Raw genomic sequence first — 20,398 nt, 5'->3', positions numbered from 1 at the left:
GCACTCAAATTCCCACAAAAATAAAAACGCAAGCCCACTTTCTATCACGTCTAGTCAATAAATTATTGAATTAAATTGTGAGTCCTGCACCCAACATTTTCCCTAATAAATACATGCATTTCAAACTCCCTTGGGGGAAAAAAAAAAGAAAAGACGGGAGGTGAGGGTGGGACTGGCCACGACCCAATCAAAAGAGCTCCGCGACCCAAAAGTGGGTCGCAACCCACCAGTTGAGAAACGCCGGTCAAGGTATTGTCTAACATTTCCTGCGAGGACGAATAAATGGAGGAGCAGCCAGAACAAGAGTGGAAGGTCTGCAACATGTTCAGTCTCCAACACACATCAGCCAGCCAGCCAGTCAGTCAGTCATGCACATTCCCACACACACACACACACACACACACACACACACACACACACACACACACACACACACACAGAAGTGGGCCGGCCCGCATTGTGGTGGGTGACAAGAGTAGCGCACGCAACACACACACACACACACACACACACACAGACACACACACACTGTTTATTTTCATACACTGACCGTGGGCATGGAAACCAGCAACTTTCCCCCCTTTTCTCAACTTTCCCTCCCTTTGCACTTCCTCTCAAAAGCCCCCATCTGCTGCTGCTGCTGCTGCTGCTGCTGCTGCTGCTGCTGCTGCTGCTGCTGCTGCTGCTGCTGCTGCTCTCCCTCTCTTTCTCCCCATAGTTCACCTCCTCCTCGCCACTGCAATTTTTTCCTCATCTGGTCTTTTTTTTTTTTTTTTTTTTTTTTTTCAAAGCCGTTCTCTCTCTCTCTCACTCGCTCTCTTCACCTCGATCCAAGTCTCTGGATGTCATCTGACAACCATTACGCTGGGAATCTCAGCCGTCGGGATATTGTGCCAAACAACTGCTGCAGTTCACGGGATGGAGAAGAAAAGTCAAGAAGGGAGAACAGATTGTGTGGAAAAGTGAGAGGAGTCAAAGATGGAAAGAGCTGTGGTGTGAAGGTTCATGGAAGACGACCGTCTCTGCTGCTGAGCTTCTTTCTGTTTGCTTTCGGGGAGTTGTTTTCACTAACTGAAGGGGACGACGCAACACGAATACGGCTTTGGCGGCACAATTTCCTAGAAGATAGTAATTGAGTTTGCTATTTACAAAGGGTTTAATCAAATTTCAGGATGAGATGCAGCACGGGACAATTAGTGCTGTGGACGCTGGGGAAATAAGTGAATAAAACTGCCCACAGGAACTTTCCCATAGAAGCTGAGATTCAGAAAGGTTTTAATGCCAATTGGGAACACGTGACAAAACTCACACTAATGTTGCTGAACGCATCTTATTTAGCCAGCCAAATATAAACTGACATATTTTTAGACATCTACACAGGCAATAAGGTCATGATGAAGTTAAAATGTGTCAAAAAAAATCAACAAAGTGTCTTTGCTCTGAACATATTTTGGTGACGTTTGTGTCATGATGTCATGAACTTGATTGTTCCTGGAATGAAGCGTGTGGACTACTGAAGAGAGCTGGCTGGAGGACAGCATGTTGCAGTGGTTGCAATGGTTAAGAAGACCTTCTGGCTTCATGAACAAACATATTAAGTTCAGCAAAAGCACCATAGTGGGTAAGGTGATCATAAAAAAATAACACAACTGAATTCAGGGTAAAATGATTAAGAACGAGGATGTTTTGTCCCGCGAAAAGGCCCAAGCTGACTTTACTCCTGCATAAAAACACACTACGCTCCTCCTTAATATAGTAGCACATAAAACAAAGATGGCATTTGCCAGTTACTTCTAGCAAAGGTGTCCTATTAGTGCGACTCCTTTTTGTGCACGGCATGCAATGAGACTTGGATGCAACGCAGTGAAAACTTTTCTTTTTCCTAACCTAAAATGCATGTCATGAGCAGATTAAGAATTTGGTAAAAACATGAAGCTGAACTTCAGGAATCTTCCATCACCTTCCCTCTGTGCATCTCATCAAATATTTTATTGCATTCCAATTTCAAATTTCTGTAGGGTGATACTTCATTTAAGCCCATATGACATGAAAATCATGCTACGTAATGTTGGCAAACTTGCAGAATATCTGCCAAATGGATTTAAAAAAAAAAAAGTGAATAAAATCAGAACACAAAGGCATTTATTATTGCTTGTGTTGCTCATGCAGTGCACGTTTTAAAGACGCATGGTTTGACAGGACATGGACCGATGATATTTAAGGGTTTGATATTTATAGTAACAGTGACGCTTACAGACACACACAGTCATCACGTGGCCGTACTTCCATATTGAGATGGCGTAATCGAGCAGCACTGTGGTTCGTGAGTTCAGCCTCTCTGCTGCTGACTGGTCTCTTGCTGTGTAACAACAACACGTGCTTAAAAACGCAGAGAAAAAGCACCTGAAGTGGCAGTGGCGATGTCAGGTCTGACATGGTGTCATCGTGTGATCATTGGGAAGATGTGCCTGCGTTAACACAAGGCAGGAAGACACAGCATGGATGAGTGTGGACAGTATCGTCCCGAACGCAACAAGGCTGCGTCGTTCCAGAGCAGGGGTGGGCAAAATCTCTGACTGGTGGGGCCGCAGCGGCTTCTAAAATGTGACCGGGGCTCCGGGGCGGAGCAAGAGCTGGTAGCGGGAGTGTGTTTTGGTGAGTCACCTCATAGGAGGAAACAATCTATCATGGGATGTGTAGAAAACATGTTGTTTAATTGTCAGTTGAAAATGAACCAAAGTCAAAGTCAAAGTTAAAGATGTGCCTTTGCACATCTGCCCCTGGTTTGTTTTTGTTTTGTTTTTATATTTCATTGTATATCTTGTAACTACTGTATAGTTTTACCAGCCTTTAACTGTAAACTGTAGGTTATTTTTCATTCTTGTATTTTCACTTTTTGTATTGTTTTTGACTGCTGCAACAGTCTAGTTTCTCAATTTGGGATCAATAAAGTTCGATCTAATCTAATCCAAAGTCACAACAAGATCAGTATCTTTGAAGTCCCACCAGGGTGTTCAGCTCTTTATTGAAATGACTCTAAACAACACTAAACAAATGCATGAAATACAAGCTAGTTTACGACTGATTTACTTCTTTTAATATCATTTCATATCATCGGGATGGATTAAAAAGCTTAACGGGCCGCATGTGGCCCCCGGGCCGTAGTTTGCCTATGCCTGCTCTGGCATCCGGCATCCTGTTTTTCTATAATATATGCAATTCAAAAGAAATTTTAAAATGTCGCAAAAGGGAGTGTAATAAAAGGAGCAGAAAAGAGCATTCGTTTGATTTGTTGTCGCTGCATCGTTTGTTGTCTATTTATTTGTATGTGTATACGTACAATTATGATGACCGAATAAGATAAAAGTAAACTGACTCAACTAAAACTAAATTTGGACAACAAGCCGGGAGAGAAAGAATAAGAAAAAACAGGGGTAAAGCAAAAAGGAAGTGGTTTTGAAAGCCAGTATAGCTGCTCCATGGCGTTGCTACGCTCTGGGAAACACACTAACACGCAACAACAAATCAAGTGAGAGAAATGAAAGAGCGTTTCTTGGGGCGGTGGGGGGTAGAATCAGAGCGACGAGAGACAGAGAGTTGCAGACAGGGATGGAAAAACAGAAAAGAAAGAAAGGGGAGGCAGCTGACCGGTGGGAGAGATGGATGGGAAACAAGAGCAGCAGCAAACATGATAGAAACCAGATGTGTGGACCCCTGAGGAACTGCAAGGACGGGGAGCGGGGTGGGGGGTTGGGGGGGGGGGCAGTTGGTGAGAATCAGAGACGAAACCATCCTGGGTTGAAGAGGGAAAAAAAGGAGAAGGAGGCAACGGAAGGAGACAGGAACATGAGACAGGCAGACAGAGACGACGGGAAAGTAGGATGACGAGGCCGAGACTGATTTCCTCCCTAAATCTTCCTGTATAATCCAAGCTGACAAACAGCAGGTCACAAAGATCGCTGCAGGGTCTTTGCAGTTTGTTTAGTGTGATGCGTTCCAAGTACCGCAGTCATTTCATGCCTAATTTTGCCTCTCAGCCTCGAGATGCTGCTACCTGGCCCAACAAGGCAGTCCCAACATGTTACAGCTCCATTGGCAGGCAAACAGACAATCGGTTGTTGAGAACTGGTGTTTGGCAAAGACGTTCTACCTTTAACGCCTCTAATCTGGGTCATGTCAAATGAGTTTTTAAAAAAAAAAACGAAATAGCTTGAGTAAAAAAAATCTACGACTGACTTCCACGGTGAAACGTTTCTTTCCGGTCATGACAATGAATAAAGACTCCTGTGACTAACAACACTGCTGACTCGGTCCAGGTTGTCCCGTCTAGGTCTAGTGCCGTTATCGCAGCCACCTATAGTGCCCAAGGAGGCATTTTTGTTGAAATAAAAACAGAGTGATGCTTTCTTGAACCCTTGTCTGACCTTCATTCTGAATTCATCTCTTCCCAGGCCAGATACAAGGCGGTGACCCCTGCTTCAGCAGAAACTGCTAAACATTAGGTTCAGAACTGTCCAGCGCCAAAACTGGAAGGATGGTTGGGAACCATCGTCTTCGAGGAAGAATGTGGTTGGGGATAAAAAACAAACAAACAAAAAAAAAAACAGGGAAGTGATGCACGGATCATGCCGAGTGACTACTGCACACAAGCAACATCATGCACCCAAAGAATGATGTCAGCAGAAAATGTGAGAATAATGAAGGACCAGGTCATTCGATCAATGGATCTTTTTCTTCCCCAATGGTAGAGGTATATTCCAAGATGACAGTGCCAAGATCGACTGGGCTGAAGATCTTAAGAGTCTAGACGTTTTGACTGGTGGGGCCACAATGGGTTCTAAGATTTGCCAGACGGGGGTAGCGGAGCAGCAGCAGATGGATGGAATGTTTTGGTGAGCCACCTCATAGGAGGAATAAATATGTCATGGGATATGTAGAAAAAATGTGATTTGATGTCAATTGAAAATTAAAAAAAAAAAAAAAAGCTAAGTTACAACAAAATCAGTGTCTTTGAAGCCCTACGGTGTTTAGCTCTTTATTGAAATGACTCTGAAAACACTGAAACAATGGATGAAATACAGCTATTTTATGACTATTAATACAATTTCTTTGTTTGGCAGGCCGGATTAAGAAGTTTAACCGTAGTTTGCCCATGCCTGGTCTAGTTCTTAACCAGACTGAGAGTCTTTGGGATGTGGTGGAGAAGGTTTTGCGCAGCGGTCCGACTCTCCCATCATCAATACGAGGTTTTGGTGAAAAATTAATCCAACATTGGCTGGAAACAAAAAAAAAAAAAAAAATCTTATAAAAATGCAGAAGTCACAGTGAACGCGTGCAGTACTCAAAGCTAAAGGTGGTCCAACGTTATATTAGAATGTGTGACTTTCCCCCCCCCCCCCAGTGGTGACTGTTTCTCACTTAGCAGGTAAGTGAGAAACATCTCCAGCCATGTGTCCAGCCCTGCCTGCGATACTGCTTTGTGGTCACCTTGTTGATGTGTCTTTCCACACATGTTGAAGCTAAAATCAAACTTTTGTTTTTTGAAGGAGACTTTTAAAAGCTTATTTAGAGGCCTAAACAAGCTGTTTTTGTTTGGACACCAAATCAACTCAGTCTCGAGGGCTGTTCCGCTCGAGTCTAAAGGATGACAAATAAAGATCTAAAAATGGTCATTATATGGGAATTTTTAACGAGCACATTTGCTTTACTTGTTAACTTCTCTGAAGCACTCGTGAAAAGACGAAACTCCGCTGCGCACACGTTCTCTCTCTTCCTTGAAGTCGGTGCCATCCCTTGTTGCCCTCTTTCTGTTTTTCCTTCTCTCTCTCTTTCTCTCTCTCTCTCTCTCTCCACTTTTCTCTCCAGCCCAATGTGGAAAATACGGCATCACCAAAAACCACGGTTGCCATGGCCCAAGTCTCCAAAAATAAAAAGTAACCCTACACTCTTCCCTTATTGCGCTCTCAGCCTCGGCAGCTCTGCCTTTTCTCTCTGCTCCCTGCCAAACTGCTCCACCCTGTCGGACACACAAGTAAGAAAATCACCCGAATGTCCGATTTCTTTTTTGTCGTGGGGGGAAAAAAAACAACAAAAAAACTGCAGTGGTCTTTTCATGTAGGAGCGTGCACGTTTCTGAGTGACTGGCGCGTCTCTTCATCTGTACGTCTCTGTGTGTCAGTACATCACACGATGAGTGGGTGGAGAGATTGTAAACAAATTCCCTGGAGATGCACACAGAGGAGCATTTTCTCCCGCAGAGCTCCCCCATTCACTGTGCACAACCACAAAACTCACACAAAACATTGCACTGGTTAGGTCACGTCAGGAGATTTTTGCGACTGGGACTTTTCAAGTTGCAACCACCGACTAAGTAAATGAATGGCATTGCTTCCTTTGACGCAATTGTAGGAGAACTACTTTGCATGTTTTAAGCATCAACATTTTAGTTGAAGTTCATTCTAACCAAAACTCCATCTTATAAATCACAATAATGGGTGGTGGTGGGGGGGGGAGCAAAGTATAATCAGCTTCCTGTTTGACCCCCCCCCCCCCCCAAAAAAAAAAAAAAAAGTAAAGAGAAAAACGTCAATTACCCTGATTTTTTTTTTTTTTTTTTTTTTCTTGTTATGTTGCTCAAAATGTGAGATTTAATTAAAAGCCTTTTTGTGTTACATATATATATCTATATCAGTTGGAGACTCACACAGACCTGCCGAGGTGCTTCCAGAGTGGGACTTACCATGACTTCAGTCTGGAATTCCCATCGTCGTCAGCTCTTTCCCCTACATTTGCAACTTCTCCGCATTCTCCGCGACAACTTTCTCTCTGCTCTCGCTTGTCAACGAGCCTCCAGTCAGTCAGTCAGCCAGTCAGTCAGTCAGTCGGTCAGTCTCCTCCGTCAGTCTCTTCAACAGTCACCGAACCTTCTTCCTTTGAACGAGTCTCACGACGGCGCCTTGCAAACGGCTGCCTTCCACTCTTTGCTGCCTGCCTTGCTGCGGTGCTTCCCCAGTTCCTCACAACAATAATGTCCAACTTCCCCCTCGACCATGCCGACAGTCACACGCACGCACGCACGCACGCACGCCCCTCCACCCTCGACCCCTCCCACACACAACAAGCGCGCTACAGTCCCTCCGAGCACTCAAACTTTCCGTCCACGCCCCTCCCACACACACACACACACACACACACAACCACACCGACTGCACCGCTTCACTGAATAGACAATGTGAAGTCGTTATCCCGAGCGAGCCAGTAGCATTTCACTCGGCTCGGCTCGGCTCGGCTCGGCAGGAGAGAATTTGGTCGGATCCCAATCAAGTCTCTCATTTGACGTCACTGGACGGGTCGTGCCACTCAATGATAGTTAGCTTGCTAGCTAGCTAGCCGCCCTGTTGTCCAAAAGCTTTAGGATCTAGAAACATTGCTAAACTAATTGAAGTTGTTTTGGAGGGATGCGCTTTTTAGCCTCTCTGACTTTAACAGAAATAGGACAAAAGCCCAATGAAACATTCGTTATTAATCTTAACACAGTGTTGGCAAAATTCCACAAATGTAAGTTCACACATTGGAGAACTTACTTTATTGCTTTTCACAGTGAGGTCTAGAAGTACATCGACTCAAATAACTTTTCTCTTAACCAAAAGGCAACAAAAACCGTGAAAACTTGTAAACATTTTGGCATTTTCTTGTAAACCCATATTCCCCTGGCAAGTTATGTGATGTGATTCTTCTGTTTTATGTTGAAGATCTACTTTGCAAATGATAAATTAAGCTTTTTTTTTTTTTTTTAAACGGCTCAACTTGCTCTTCGCACTTTTCAACTGCAGATTCTGTCATTCTTTTGCACTTATCAACGATAATTATAAAAATAAATACTGCAAATTGCTCGAATATAATGATCTCCCTGACCCCCTACACCACTTGACTTGTATGGATAAGTTTCCTCTCTCCCCAAGACACAAACGTGGAGTTATCATCGTGATATTGGACAGACGTGTTAGGAGACGGTTCCAGGAGTTGGTTGTTCCCTCATGATATTGATCGAAATACAAGATAAAAAATAAATAAAAATAAAATAATAATAATAATAATAATAATAATAATAATAATAATAATAAAGAAACAAACACATTTTTTTTGTTGCATAACACATTGTCGGTCTACTCTGTCTAATATGTGCAAATATATAATAAATTAGACAGTTCTCGCAGTAGCTTGCATCTAGCAAAAAATGAGAAAAACTATGTCCACCAACTGTCTGCCAGAGCAACTTCCTCTCTGGCAAAGGACGTGATCCCAAGTGTGGCACCTCAGTGTTTTATCATTCTGATGAAGGGACTGTTTTTGTTGCCATTGTATGTCATTGTGGAGTGTTACATAATCAATATATTGTAACATAAATACATAACTATTAATCCAATCACCTGGGAACCAATTTTAACACCATCAATATTGATATTTGTTCAAACCTTTCTAAAAGGGTTAAACAATAACAAAAAAAGAAATAAAAAATACAGCATCTGCCTAATTTGCGCTTACTTAAACAATATACAGATAGTGATACAGCAGCTGTATTACTCCAGGGTACTTGGCTAATGGTTTATTAAGAATATGTCCACAGCTAAAGTAGGTGAACAGCGCCCTTCACTGGGTGTTGTGTGAAATTGTAATTGAGCAGCAGTAATGTTGGTCTTAATGCCTGATTTTAATCTTCTATTTTAATCTTCTATGCATTGAAATGACCACGGAACGTTCGTCTGTGGAAGCAGTAGCGGCAAACATCCGTCTCCTTCTGTTTGTTCTCCTTGAAAGAAAACGCCTTGACCGCTAGAGGTCAGTCATGAGCCAAGAACAGTGAGTAAAGTGATTTCAAGTTATGACGCATTGCAAAGGAGCAGCAGCGAAAGGTCAACGTAACAGGTGTGTCATGTGACTCAATCTGTCCAGGGTATAAAAAAATATGAGGTTTCATCATGTTTTTCTTTGGACCAAACTTTTTTTTATTGACAGTTGTGCTACAACCAGCAGGCACATTGGAGGCTGGGTGTGTCCTGGCCTTGTGTGTCGCCTCGATCATACAGTCATATAGACAGCGCGCTTCAAAACTGCTGAGGTCAGGCACAGAGCTGTTAAACGTTATTGATTCCTAGTATTACAGTAGTACAACATAAACTCATATATTTCTGTTGATTGTTAATCTAAAGCCACACGTGTCACATCTGAATAGGAGATAAAGAATGCATCCAAACTCTCTATGTTGTAAAATCCTACATTCAAAAATAGGCACATTAATTCTGAAAAGATAGACATGTTTTCAGAATTAATAATATTGAGTTTTTTGTCATTTTTTTTTGGCAGTATTGCAGCTAGAAAACACATGCACTAAATGGTGTATGTGTTCCCCATTGTAAGACTTTAAGTCACTTTATTTCTGGATAAATTACACCAATGTATTCAGAGTGATATTATTCTTACTTGACATTTCCAAGCATGGATAATAGAGATCTGTGATCCATTCTAGAATACAACTACAGTAGTGCTTAATTAAAGTAAGGAGAAAAGAGAGATTTTCTCTCTCATCATTCGCTACCAAGGACCTCCCTGCTGCTGTAGAAGTACAGCCTCGCCTGGTTGTCCGCAGGACCTGGGAACAGAGAGAGTTGGTGAAGGGTCAATGACCCACAGATTGTGCAAACATCCTGGATGTGGCGTAATCTCCTACGTGATTCGCAGATGAAGTTGAGGAGCTCCTCGCAGGACTGTTCCACCCACAGATGGCGCCCTCCTCCCTCCATAGCTCCACAGGGGTTGACGTAAAGGCTGGGCTCGGAATTGCTTGGCCAGTTGTTAAATTGCATGGATGCGCTGGACATCCAGAACCACTTCCTTTGCTCTGTGTGTCCACTGTACAGGTTTCTGGCTCGATTTAGAAAGAAAGAAAGAAAGAAAGAAAAAAAAAAGTGCTGCCAGTTCATGGATAAGTTGTCACTTCACTTCAAACGTCAGCAGGTTTAGTGCAGAACACAGGAAGCACAAAGCCTTTTTCAAACAAGTGCTTGTTAGAGTCTCTTCGGTTCTAACCCCTAAAGACCCAAAGACAACTGCCATAGCCTAGGGTACAATCTCTCATTTTTGGCAAGGTTAAATGCATTGCAATGTGTTTAAAAAAAAAAAAAGAACAGATATACAGTTGGTAGTTGGTCAAATACATGGAGATTAGGGATGGGAAGATTAACCGATACGTATCGATACACACGGACAGGCGCGGGCACGATGCGAGTGCATCGGTAGAGCAGCCGTGTATCGATGCAATTTTGGGATTAAATCCAGACACATGGGTGTTTATGTCTGTCACAGACCGATACAGCGCTACACAGCGCAGTGCTGGAACTTACAACACAGCGCAGTTAAATAAATAAATAAATAAATAAATAAATAATAAACCCGCCGAAACGTCGCCGCGCGAGCCGGACACGCAGGTGCGTGCCGCTTCAAGTCTGGCGTGAACGACACCATCGTTCGGCGGCTGTTCGTGGAACGATTCTACAGCCAAAAGTGCCCAACAACAAAGCACACTGGCCACCGCCGTTACTCCTTGAATTCTGGCGCAGCGGAAGGAGCGCTGTGCTGAAAGTTTTACAGCACCGCGCAGTTTGCTTCACCCCCCATCATGTGGATCAAACTGATATTCCTAAAGAAAAACCTTGGAGTGGAACATGTCGGTTGAATAATACAGTATGGACTGAAAGTCACACACCAAGGAGGAGTTGCATTGTGCACTAGTTTTGATTGAGTTCAAGGAACAGTTAAGGCTGGTGTCTGTTTACAGCAACAGCAATAAGAGTTCACATTTATTCCATTTGTGAGCAATAAGGAAAGGTTTATTTATTTTTCATTGCACTTGCCTTGTTGTTGTTAATTGTGAACCAGTTGTTCACAAAAGACCTTTAAATTTAAATTGAAAAATACAGAATGTTTGTATTTTGGTGGATAAATAATCATACTCATTGAATTTGCATAGCATCATTCCTTTGCATGCGGAGTCTCAAATCAAATCACATTGTGTGTGGATCAAACTGTGCTGAATCGCACTGCATGGTATTGGAGGAATCGTATCGTATTGTAAATATACGAATAGTAGCGTATCGTATCGGAAATATAATGTACGAATCGTATCGTATCTTTAATGTATCGAATCGTTGGTAGTGTATCGAGATACGTATCGTATCGGCCACAGACCAGAGATGCACAACCCTAATGGAGATGCTTTCCTTCATTTTTATTTGATATGTAAATCCGGTTTTGGAGTTGGCCAATTGTTGTGTGTAAGGGCTTTTTTTTTGGTCCCTACAACTGTAAAGCAAAGCATCCACAAAAATCCATCTTCTCTTCTCGCTTCTTCCTGCACTCAGGGTCTGCTGCTGGAGTCTTTCCCAGCTGTCACAGGGTGAAGGCCGGGTGACCCCCTGGATAGTCGGCAGTTCAATGCATTCAAACAAACTACCATACACACTCACACAATTCCCACAACCTGCAAACAATATGGGCTTCCCAATTCACTGCACATGTGTTTGGTCTGTGGGAGGAAGCCCGAGAGTCACTCTGAAAGCTCCTCACTGCAAGGCCCCAGGTTCGAACCCGTGACCTTTTTTCTGCGAGGCAACAGTGCTAACCGCTGCGCCACTGTGTCACCCGTCCATGTAAATCTGTAGGGCAAATAGGCAAATAGAGAGGGTGAGCTGGTCGGGCTCAAAGTCTATATTTGCCAGAATTCAAAGTGTTGTTGGCTGATGTAAAAAAAATGGAAGAGGAAAAGGCTGTTAACCATGAACAATTTCAATGGCTGAGACAGTGGTTCCGGGATTGTTGAAGCCATTCCTCAGCCTAAATATAATCTTTTCTTTGGTTTATTGTTGCTTTTTTTTTTTTTTCTTGTTTTCATTCAAATTTTTGCCTTCATGGTCAGGAATGATTGCTTGGTTGAAGCTACTGTTTTGACTGACGGACAATGATTGACAACTTGGTTGCAGGTGAGGGGTGTGCGCGTATGTAGCCATGTTTACCGACTTAGTGGGAGAGTTAATTTGGTACAGGTGTGGCGCACAGAACAAGTCCGATGTTTTTGACTGTGGGGACGGTGTTCTTCTGCTGTTTTTTGAAGTTTGATGTTGTGAGAATAAATGGGTTGGAATATCCTACTTTAGTTTCCACCTTTTTGTTGTTTTGTTTTTTTGTTTTTTTTTAACTTGGCTGCATTCTGCATCGTTTAGTTTTTTTATGCTTTGCTTTTAGTTCCTTAATCCTCTTTTCTCTTTGTCCATTTTGTGCCAAAGGATTGCTTTGAAATATCTCACACACTGTCTCACTTTAAGTGAAATACAGAGCCACTCATTTATTTAAATATACAGAAATAGAGAATGGTCAAACGCCGGCATGGGCAAACTACGGCCCGGGGGCCATATGCGGCCAGTGAAGCTTTTTAATCTGGCCCGCGAACCTGAAGAAATGATATTATTAGTCAGTAAGTCATAAAATAGCTGTATTTTATACATTTGTCAGTGTTTTAAGAGTCATTTCAATTCATTGCTGAATACCGTGGAGACACGTTTTCTTGTAACACTTTTGTTCATCTTCAATAGACATTAAAGCGGATGTTTCCTACATAAACGAGGTGAGTCACCAAAACACTCCATCCGTCTGCTGCTACCCACTGTGGCCCACCAGTCAAAAAGTTCACCCACCCCTGGTCTAACGTGATGACGCAAGGGGGGGGGGGGGGGGAGTACCTGCGTAGACCCAGCCAGACGCTTCCAGTGAGCGGGAAAGAAGTGACGCTCAGCAGCTCCTCCACCTGGCTTTGGTCTTCCTTGGTGCGGAGGCTGAGCAGGTCCCAGTGGTGGCGCCTGCAGTAGAGCAGAGCGTCGCTCCAGCAGAGCTTCTCTCCCACCAGCGTCGCCGTCCTGCCACCCAGCTCCACACTCTCACTGGGAGGCAGGGCAGTCGTCGGGGGAGGAGGAGAAGGGGAAGGGGTGACGTCGCCGGATGAGGCTTCTTCATCATCTGGGGGGGGGGGGAAAGTAAGATTTTTTTATTTCATGCGCTTGTTGTCCAAGACTCTTTGAAATGCTTTTTCCTGCAGAAATACCACAAACATATGGAAATCACACAATCCGGTGTATGAAAGTATCAATGGCTGTTGGAGCAATTTGCTTCTGACTCAATTGTCAATCCTTTCGCCGAATACCCTGTGTGATCTTATTTCATAATTCCTTATTCCCTTCCCTCAGAGCTGCGTTTGACTATACAAAATCATCGTATCATTTCTCAGCCTCGGCTTTCAGATGTATGCCAGTGTGTAGGCCAGACCTCCTTCACTTCTTTTGCTCATCCACTTTTAAGAAGTGTTTGTAGCTCTTTGTCATGTCAAAGAGCTACAAACACTGGCACCAGTTCTCCCAGCCCGGTGATCCATCTGCCTTGCCACCATCTTGTCTGTCTGTGAAGGTTCTCAGTCATCAGGTCATCTTAAAGCAGAAGGGTTAAGTTGGGGCAACTGGACTTGTTCTTGTGATCTTGAAGATGTTTCGCCTCTCATTTCTTTCAAGACCCTCTTGTTTCTTTTCCCTTCTTAACATGTGGACGCCACAATAAGGAAGCACTTTTTTTAGCAGGACGGTGAACCTTACCATTTTTATGGGAGGCTGTAAACAGAGGGGTAAATATGCTGCTTTCTGCAGATCTATCAAGTTATTGGAGCTAACTGCTCATGCTAACGTCCATATATTAGAGTCTGAGATGACAACAAAAAAAAAAGACCTTTGAACATTTGTGGAATTTTGGCTCTTCAAACTGATTCACTGTTTTGGCTCATCAATGTTTGCAACAACAGAGCCAGACAAGAAACCACTTCAGACATCAGGGCACAGTAACTGTCAGTAGCTCAGGACCATACACACCTCTCTGGTAACCGTAGACCTCCACTTCACATAGTGTCAACATCTTGTTGTATTGTGGAAGACGGACAAGCACACGGCGACCTATCATGTGTGTACACTCAAAGGTGTATGTGGGTGTTGACTGCACACTTGTGATATTGGCACACCTGTTTGAATGAGAAAATAATTATAATGAATTTAAAAAAAATGAGCTTTAAATAAATACATGACACGGGATACGTCACCGTTTAGCAACCAATTGCTAACCGGTGCTAATGGGTGAAGCATCTTTTAATCTTAAACACTTACAGTCTGAAACTTTAATTGCCTGATGTACTCAAGATTTGCATGTGCAAAAAAAAAAACATACACAAATGGCATCACACACGCAAACTCAGCTCAAGGGCGCTTTGAGGATCATTTTTTATTAAACTGTAAAACTCAGAGCAAAATAAGAGTAATGCCTTATTTTGTTTTGTTTTTTTATTTTGCGTCCGTGAACATGGAGATTCAAATGATTGGATGGAGAAGATGCTAATAGTTTGTTTTCGTTTGGATTGTGTTTTACCAAACTCACTGATTTTGCATTGCGTACCCTTTTTGGAAGGCATGTGAAGCAACGCACTGGCCTCATGCACAACACACACACACACACACACACACACACACACACCTCAGTCCAGTCAGACTGTACAGTCCTAAATTACATTCCACGTGTATTTCTTTTTTGCCTGATGTTATTGACTGGGAACATGCAATCGAATTTGCACCTGTTGATCATACATTTCAGTAAATCAGGGCCACGTGTTTATAGAATCTAAGATGGTTCCTTACCTGTGGCTGTCACGTAAGCCCTTATCTCCAATACGGACCTCTGCCCCCCGGAGCATTTTGGACGAGCCATTACTGCTGATGATGGTGACAGCCACGATGTTGTACTTCGCTACCAGGTTGACGCTCCACCAGGGTTTGGACTCTTCCTTGGTCTTGGTACAGCATGTGTCTGAAAAAGAACTGTCTCTGCAACCGTCCACGGCTGCTGCGGACAGTTCTCGATGTCCCAGTTCAGCTGAGGACTGGTTGGTTTTTTTCTTAAGGGCCAAGTTTGGTAGTTGCTTCGCTAAACAGAGAGAAAGAGAGAGAGGGAGAGAGAGGGAGAGAGAGACAGAGTGAGAGAATTGAATTTGAGTTCAAACTCAATTTTACAATAAATTCATGCCCATCAAGAACCCATTTCCTAACTAAGAAAGGCAATGCACCATCAGCAGTAGCGTCAACTGGAATGGCCACAACTGTGAAGGAAAAGCTCACTGCTCTCACAACACAGGCGTCAGAGATCAACTAACAGCAATCAGTTTTACCAGTGTTGCTCAAAGAAATAATATTTGCGCTGAAAACGCCTGGGAAATATTTGGTTTGTTGGTCATGTAAATATTTATGTTGAGATCGCTGACTGAACACACAATGTGAGATAACAGTTGCGTTTACTTCAAAGAACCTAATTCACAATTTGATGTTTGAATTGTGAAAAAAATAAGACATCTAAATGTGTGTCTTGATCAGCGACGCTTTTCTCGGTGTAACCGAAGAAGCTTGTTTGTTATCGTATACAAAGTTAATTTATGTGCTTGTTGCTAATTTGATGCGACAAAAAGTGTTACACTTTCAATAGGATTTAAATCAGTGAAATTGTCTATTCCTGTTTGACTGGTTTGTATAGTTTTTCCTTTGTGTCTTCATAGTAAAGGTGCAAAATAAAAACTAAAAAGTTGAACGAGGCGGAACGGTGTTTTGCATGCACTCCTTTGGGATTGATGGTACAAAGTCGTTGCTGAGTCTGTAATGAATCAAACTAACATCAGAGCCTGACAGGCCAAGATCAAGTTACTCTCTTATCTTGTATAAACCTATTATTTTCCATTCATACCGTCTTTGGCTCCATAGACCTCGACCTCACAGAGAGTGAGAGTCTTCTCACTCCCAGGGATGATGATGTTCACAAAACGACCTTCCATCCAGCCTCCATCGCAGCCGTATGTTTCTGTTTTACCAGCACTCACGTGGGAAATGACAGCACATCTGAAAGTGGAAGAGGTGGAATTGATTAATGTCCCCAGTGTTTGTCTTCTTCTCAGTGGCTGCTTGGAGGAGATGATGGATAACACTGACCTCTGAGTTTGAGCACAAATGCACGTCAGTGTGCCAGTTAGCCCGGTACACACAATGCTACTCAAACTAAAAGGCATTAAGTTTCCCAGGTGAAAAAGTCAAATAACTGCGTTCAATAAAAGTTGACATGGTGACATGAATCTAATTTGTGCTGAAAACTACTATTAAGCCAAGTCTGTTCATACCATAACTGACAGAATGCCAGTCGCTACTCTTGGGTGGTGGCATATCAGACATCTTATCATAGACCCTAAAGGACAATGTTCATTTTCATTTCCATTATCTCTATTAGCAGCTCCGACATTGGTGCCATGTGAATGGTGAAACGTGACGTATTAGGACCTGGGGTTATCGTTTCCATTGTTCTCCTGTGAGTTCCCAATTCGGATTTCAGCACCATCCAGTCTGTCAGCACAGCAGTCACCTCTGTTGGTGACTTTGACAGAGGCAACTAGGTAGGCTTGCGGCAGGTCGACCCTCCACCATGGATTATCCTCATGGCCAGCAGTGTGGCTACAGGACCCCTGGCTGTAGTATGAGTTCCGTCTCCCATCGATGGCTTTAGAGGCAGCAGCAAAATGGAGGGTTGATGACTGGGTGGCACTGCCTTTCAGTGCCACATTGGGATAGGGGTACACTTGAGAGGATAGGACAGAGAGATGAAATGAATGCTCCCTTGAAATAGTCCGTCATGGTTGTTGTACTGTTTAACATTTCATCTCATTAATGTGCAATATAGGTACGAAACAAAGTGTCGTTTTTTGTCTTTTAAGAAGAAATTGACAAGTGAATCAACCGTTATTCCATTTTCTATGACCAGTTATCCAACACTGAAGGCCACGGAGGGGCTGCAGCTAAGATGACGATCGAGTTACACCCAGGAAAGCAGAGATGTTGTAGGGAGAAAATAAACGCATGCCTTGACATCTTATGGAATATATCGGCACCGGCATTTCTTTCATTTTGATTTGTCTATGTTATGGAATCCTTCGGATACCCATGTCTGATGTATGCAGATGGGCTTTTTCTGTGTGCGTATGGCATCTGTATATTTTTGGTGAGCTGTCGAGATGTTTTTGGTCTGCTCTGTCTCGTCTTGTGTGACATCGCCTTGAAAGGGAACAAAAAGATACCTCTGGCCATGTGATACACTTCCACTTCACAGAGACTCAGGGCTTTGCTGTGACCTGACAACAGCACGGTGATATAGCGTCCCTTCAAAGATTGACATGGTATGTATGATGTCTGTCCTTGCGGAATAGAAGAGATGACTGCACACCTTCACGTCAGAGTGGAGAGAAAAGGACAGAGTGAGGCTCCGGGATGGTTGCCCCGATCTAACGTCTGCAGGTTTGGAACGAGGTGTACCTGATCGCTGCGCCATCATTCATCTTTTGTGATCCTCCGATCCAGATCTCAGCACCACTGAGGGTGCTGTCTCCATCGTCTCTATTTGTTAATATGATGGCATTTATCTTGTATATTTCCTTCAGGTCCACCCTCCACCAGGGATTGGACTCTGTTTGGGTGAGGGTACAGGAGTTGTGTGTGAAATTTGAATCTCTGTTGCCATCAACGGCCCTGCCAGCTGCAGCGGACTCGTTCGTAGAAGATTGTTCAGAGTTTTTTCCCAGTGCGAAATTTTGGCGAAGGTCGCCTGACAGGAATAAACAATGATCTTTGCTCAACATGGAAACCACATTATTCATACCATTCACACAAATGTGACAACATTAAATTACCTGCCAGCATTCCTGGTATCAGCATGAGGGATATGCCTGAGTGAACAAGGATGTTAATTTGATTTTGTCCCCTATAAATTGTTTTAAATGCTTTTCCCAAACTTAAAGAATTTCAAGTGTTGTCTACAGAATTTTTGAAGGTTTTTTTGGAATTTATGAAATAGGAATAGACACATCGAAAATCTAACATCATTGCTCAATAAAAAACAAAAACGCACGTAGGAATATGAGATCTGACCGGAGCATATCAATTATTTGTGTCTGGTGTTTAGGCTGGCAGAGCTCCCTGTCTTTGATGTACACTGCTTATTTAACAGTCACTAGTTTCCTTCTGATGGCCTCTATCAGTATCGCAATGTTTTCTGATCCACAATGTTTTGGGCGTTTCACTGCCTTATGCAAAACTATACTTTTCTTTTGCTGTTGTTATTGGTACATTTTTACTGGTTTCACTTCAAGAAGAGAATGAATGTCAAAAAAAAGAAAAAGAAAAAAAAAAGCCCATTTAACTTATTCATGTTAAGTTCATCTTATGAAAAGTGAATATTTGTAATAATAATAATAATAATAATAATAATAATAATAATAATAATACATTTAATTTATAATGCACTTTACATTTAAGCAATCTCAAAGTGCTACAGAGATGATATTCACTTATCATATCCACTTGTCTAAATATTTTGGCATTCTTCTGTTCATTTCTTCTGAGAAAACCCCCATAAAAAGAAAACAAAGTAACAGCAAGAAGGATCTGGTCAAACAGACCATCATTTAAATGTCTTAACTTACCAATGAGGAACCAAATGTATTTTTTCCCATCCATTGCTTTGACCAGAATGTCAAAACAAAACTGATGATCTTGTTAAAAATCAATTTGATGCTGATACAGATGGAAGAGACAGTCTTCGAATGAGTCACCAATGCCACACTGATCTTGGTAATTTGTTCTGCATCACGAGGACATGCAAATTTCCAGGCGAGGTGTTTGCATTGCGAAGAGCACACCCTGTCTGACATCTGTACCAGTGCACACTGTGTTTCTTGCTTGTCAGTGTTTGGTATGTGGTATTGTCCTCTCATATTGACATTTTCCATATTAAAAAAAAACAAAACTCAAACTATCTGTATCTTGTAATTAGTGATGGGTCGGTCGCGAACGAAACGGCTCTAAGAGCCGGCTCTTTGATGTGAACGACGGGAGCCGCCACCCGGACTTTTTTTTTTTTTTTTTTTCGTTTTCTCTCTCTCTCTCTCTCTCTCTCACTCTCTCTCTCTCTCTCTCTCTCTCTCTCTCTCTCTCTCTCTCTCCATGCCGCATTTGATTAGCGCACGTTACGCTCAACGTCATTCCGTGCGGCAGGTAAAAAAAAAAAAAAAGTGGTGTTGTCCCGGGTGTCCCAATTCTATCGCAAGCCGATCGATGCGGCTCGGTGAGCAGATTCCACCGCCACGAAACTGCAGGCTTCAATTTACCGACGCCTCACACATGTGATGGCATGGAGACTGTGCATTGTAGCAACATCAGTCCCCTCAGAGAGAATCTTCTCCAAAACAGGGCAGATAATTACAGAGAAAGGAACATGAAAAGTTTAAGTTTAAAAGTTTAAAATTGTTAATAGTTATTTAAGTTCATTTGTAAATAGTTTAACATTTGTTTGTTTTTTGCACTTACTCTCTTAGTTTTTATCACTCTAGAGTGTATAAATAAAGGTGGGGAGCCAGCTCTTTTTAGTGAGCCGAGCCAAAAGAGCCGGTTCTCTAAAAAGAGCCGGAATGCCCATCACTACTTGTAATACAGATAGTATTGAACATTTGTTTATGTTCATAATTGCTCATCAGAACGAAAGAGGCTTAGTTATGGAGATCCTCAAGGGTCTGTTCTTGGACCACTGTTCTTTAACATTTACATTAGTTACCTTTATTATTATTAGTTACCTTTAGGTAATATCATCAGAAAGCATAACATTAGTTTCCACTGCTATGCAGACGATACACCGTTATATCTGTCAATTAAATCCAATGAGGCAGATCAGCATTACAGGCACCGAGGTGAAATCTTTGCCTGTTCCTGGGAATGGGAACATATCAGGAAGTTGCATTACGGTGACAGCCGCTGCCTATACACACTTGCCGAACGACATCCCGAACAGGACGGCTCTGTATTTGTGTGCTGTGGTCTGAGAGGCAAAACGCGAGAAGAAAGCGAGAATGCTTGGAAAGAGGCAGGTCAACTGTGGTACTGAGTGGGGCACAGTTCGACCTGTCTGTTATGGAGAGACATTGTGTCATTGGAGCTTCCAGAACTGGTCACAGGGGAGTGATCCCCACAGTGAAACACCGAGCAAAGTTAGAAAATGAATGTCACAGTAGGAATCTCCTTGCCTATGGCGGCATTCAAGGACTGATGGACCTTCACAAAATGAGTAAGGTAGAGGGGAAATTAAACCTATTAAAAAAAAAAGAATAAATAGAAAAAAAGATAAATGAACCTGCATAGCAATAAAACCGCTTGCCAATCCAAATTACCAGTAAGTCAAACTTTAA

The 20,398-nt window shown here is 42.6% G+C and overlaps 2 protein-coding genes across 4 annotated transcripts in view; both read right to left on the bottom strand.

Annotated features, from left to right (window-relative positions):
* The window catches only part of arhgef40 (Rho guanine nucleotide exchange factor (GEF) 40), a 45,036-nt gene extending 38,089 nt beyond the window's left edge, over nucleotides 1-6,947 (bottom strand). For 2 of the 3 annotated variants that reach the window (XM_076027944.1, XM_076027943.1), the window contains exon 1: nucleotides 6,740-6,946. In XM_076027944.1, coding sequence (XP_075884059.1) covers nucleotides 6,740-6,742 — 3 coding nt within the window. In that variant the 5' untranslated portion in view covers nucleotides 6,743-6,946. Of the gene's footprint in view, nucleotides 1-6,739 lie in introns of all 3 variants that reach the window. The other variant, XM_076027945.1, reaches the window with a different exon arrangement.
* A 2,637-nt stretch (nucleotides 6,948-9,584) lies between these two features.
* LOC142889261 (uncharacterized) lies at nucleotides 9,585-18,760 on the bottom strand. The gene is made up of 10 exons (XM_076027888.1): nucleotides 18,644-18,760; nucleotides 17,852-17,887; nucleotides 17,478-17,766; nucleotides 17,243-17,388; nucleotides 16,452-16,746; nucleotides 15,868-16,019; nucleotides 14,775-15,060; nucleotides 13,953-14,107; nucleotides 12,792-13,053; nucleotides 9,585-9,921 (listed from the first exon to the last, which is right to left on the bottom strand). Exons 1-10 carry the CDS (start codon nucleotides 18,675-18,677, stop codon nucleotides 9,585-9,587), a joined length of 1,992 nt encoding a protein of 663 aa, XP_075884003.1. The 5' UTR covers nucleotides 18,678-18,760.
* Nucleotides 18,761-20,398: the final 1,638 nt, after the last annotated feature.

This window comes from Nelusetta ayraudi, unplaced genomic scaffold (genome assembly GCF_046127955.1).
Source record: "Nelusetta ayraudi isolate G7.1 ecotype Tasmania unplaced genomic scaffold, CSIRO-AGI_Nayr_v1 ptg000022l, whole genome shotgun sequence".
NCBI lineage: Eukaryota > Metazoa > Chordata > Actinopteri > Tetraodontiformes > Monacanthidae > Nelusetta > Nelusetta ayraudi.
Note: the sequence above shows the minus strand (reverse complement) of the source record. Positions and strands in the feature narration are given on the sequence as shown.

Coding starts and splice junctions, on each gene's coding strand:
- LOC142889261 (XM_076027888.1), bottom strand. CDS start 18,677: ATGGATGGGAAAAAATACATTTGGTTCCTCATTG. Junction 16,747..17,242: donor AGTGTATCACATGGCCAGAG/GTATCTTTTTGT, acceptor TATCCTCTCAAG/TGTACCCCTATCCCAATGTG. Junction 16,020..16,451: donor AATGGAAACGATAACCCCAG/GTCCTAATACGT, acceptor TTCCACTTTCAG/ATGTGCTGTCATTTCCCACG.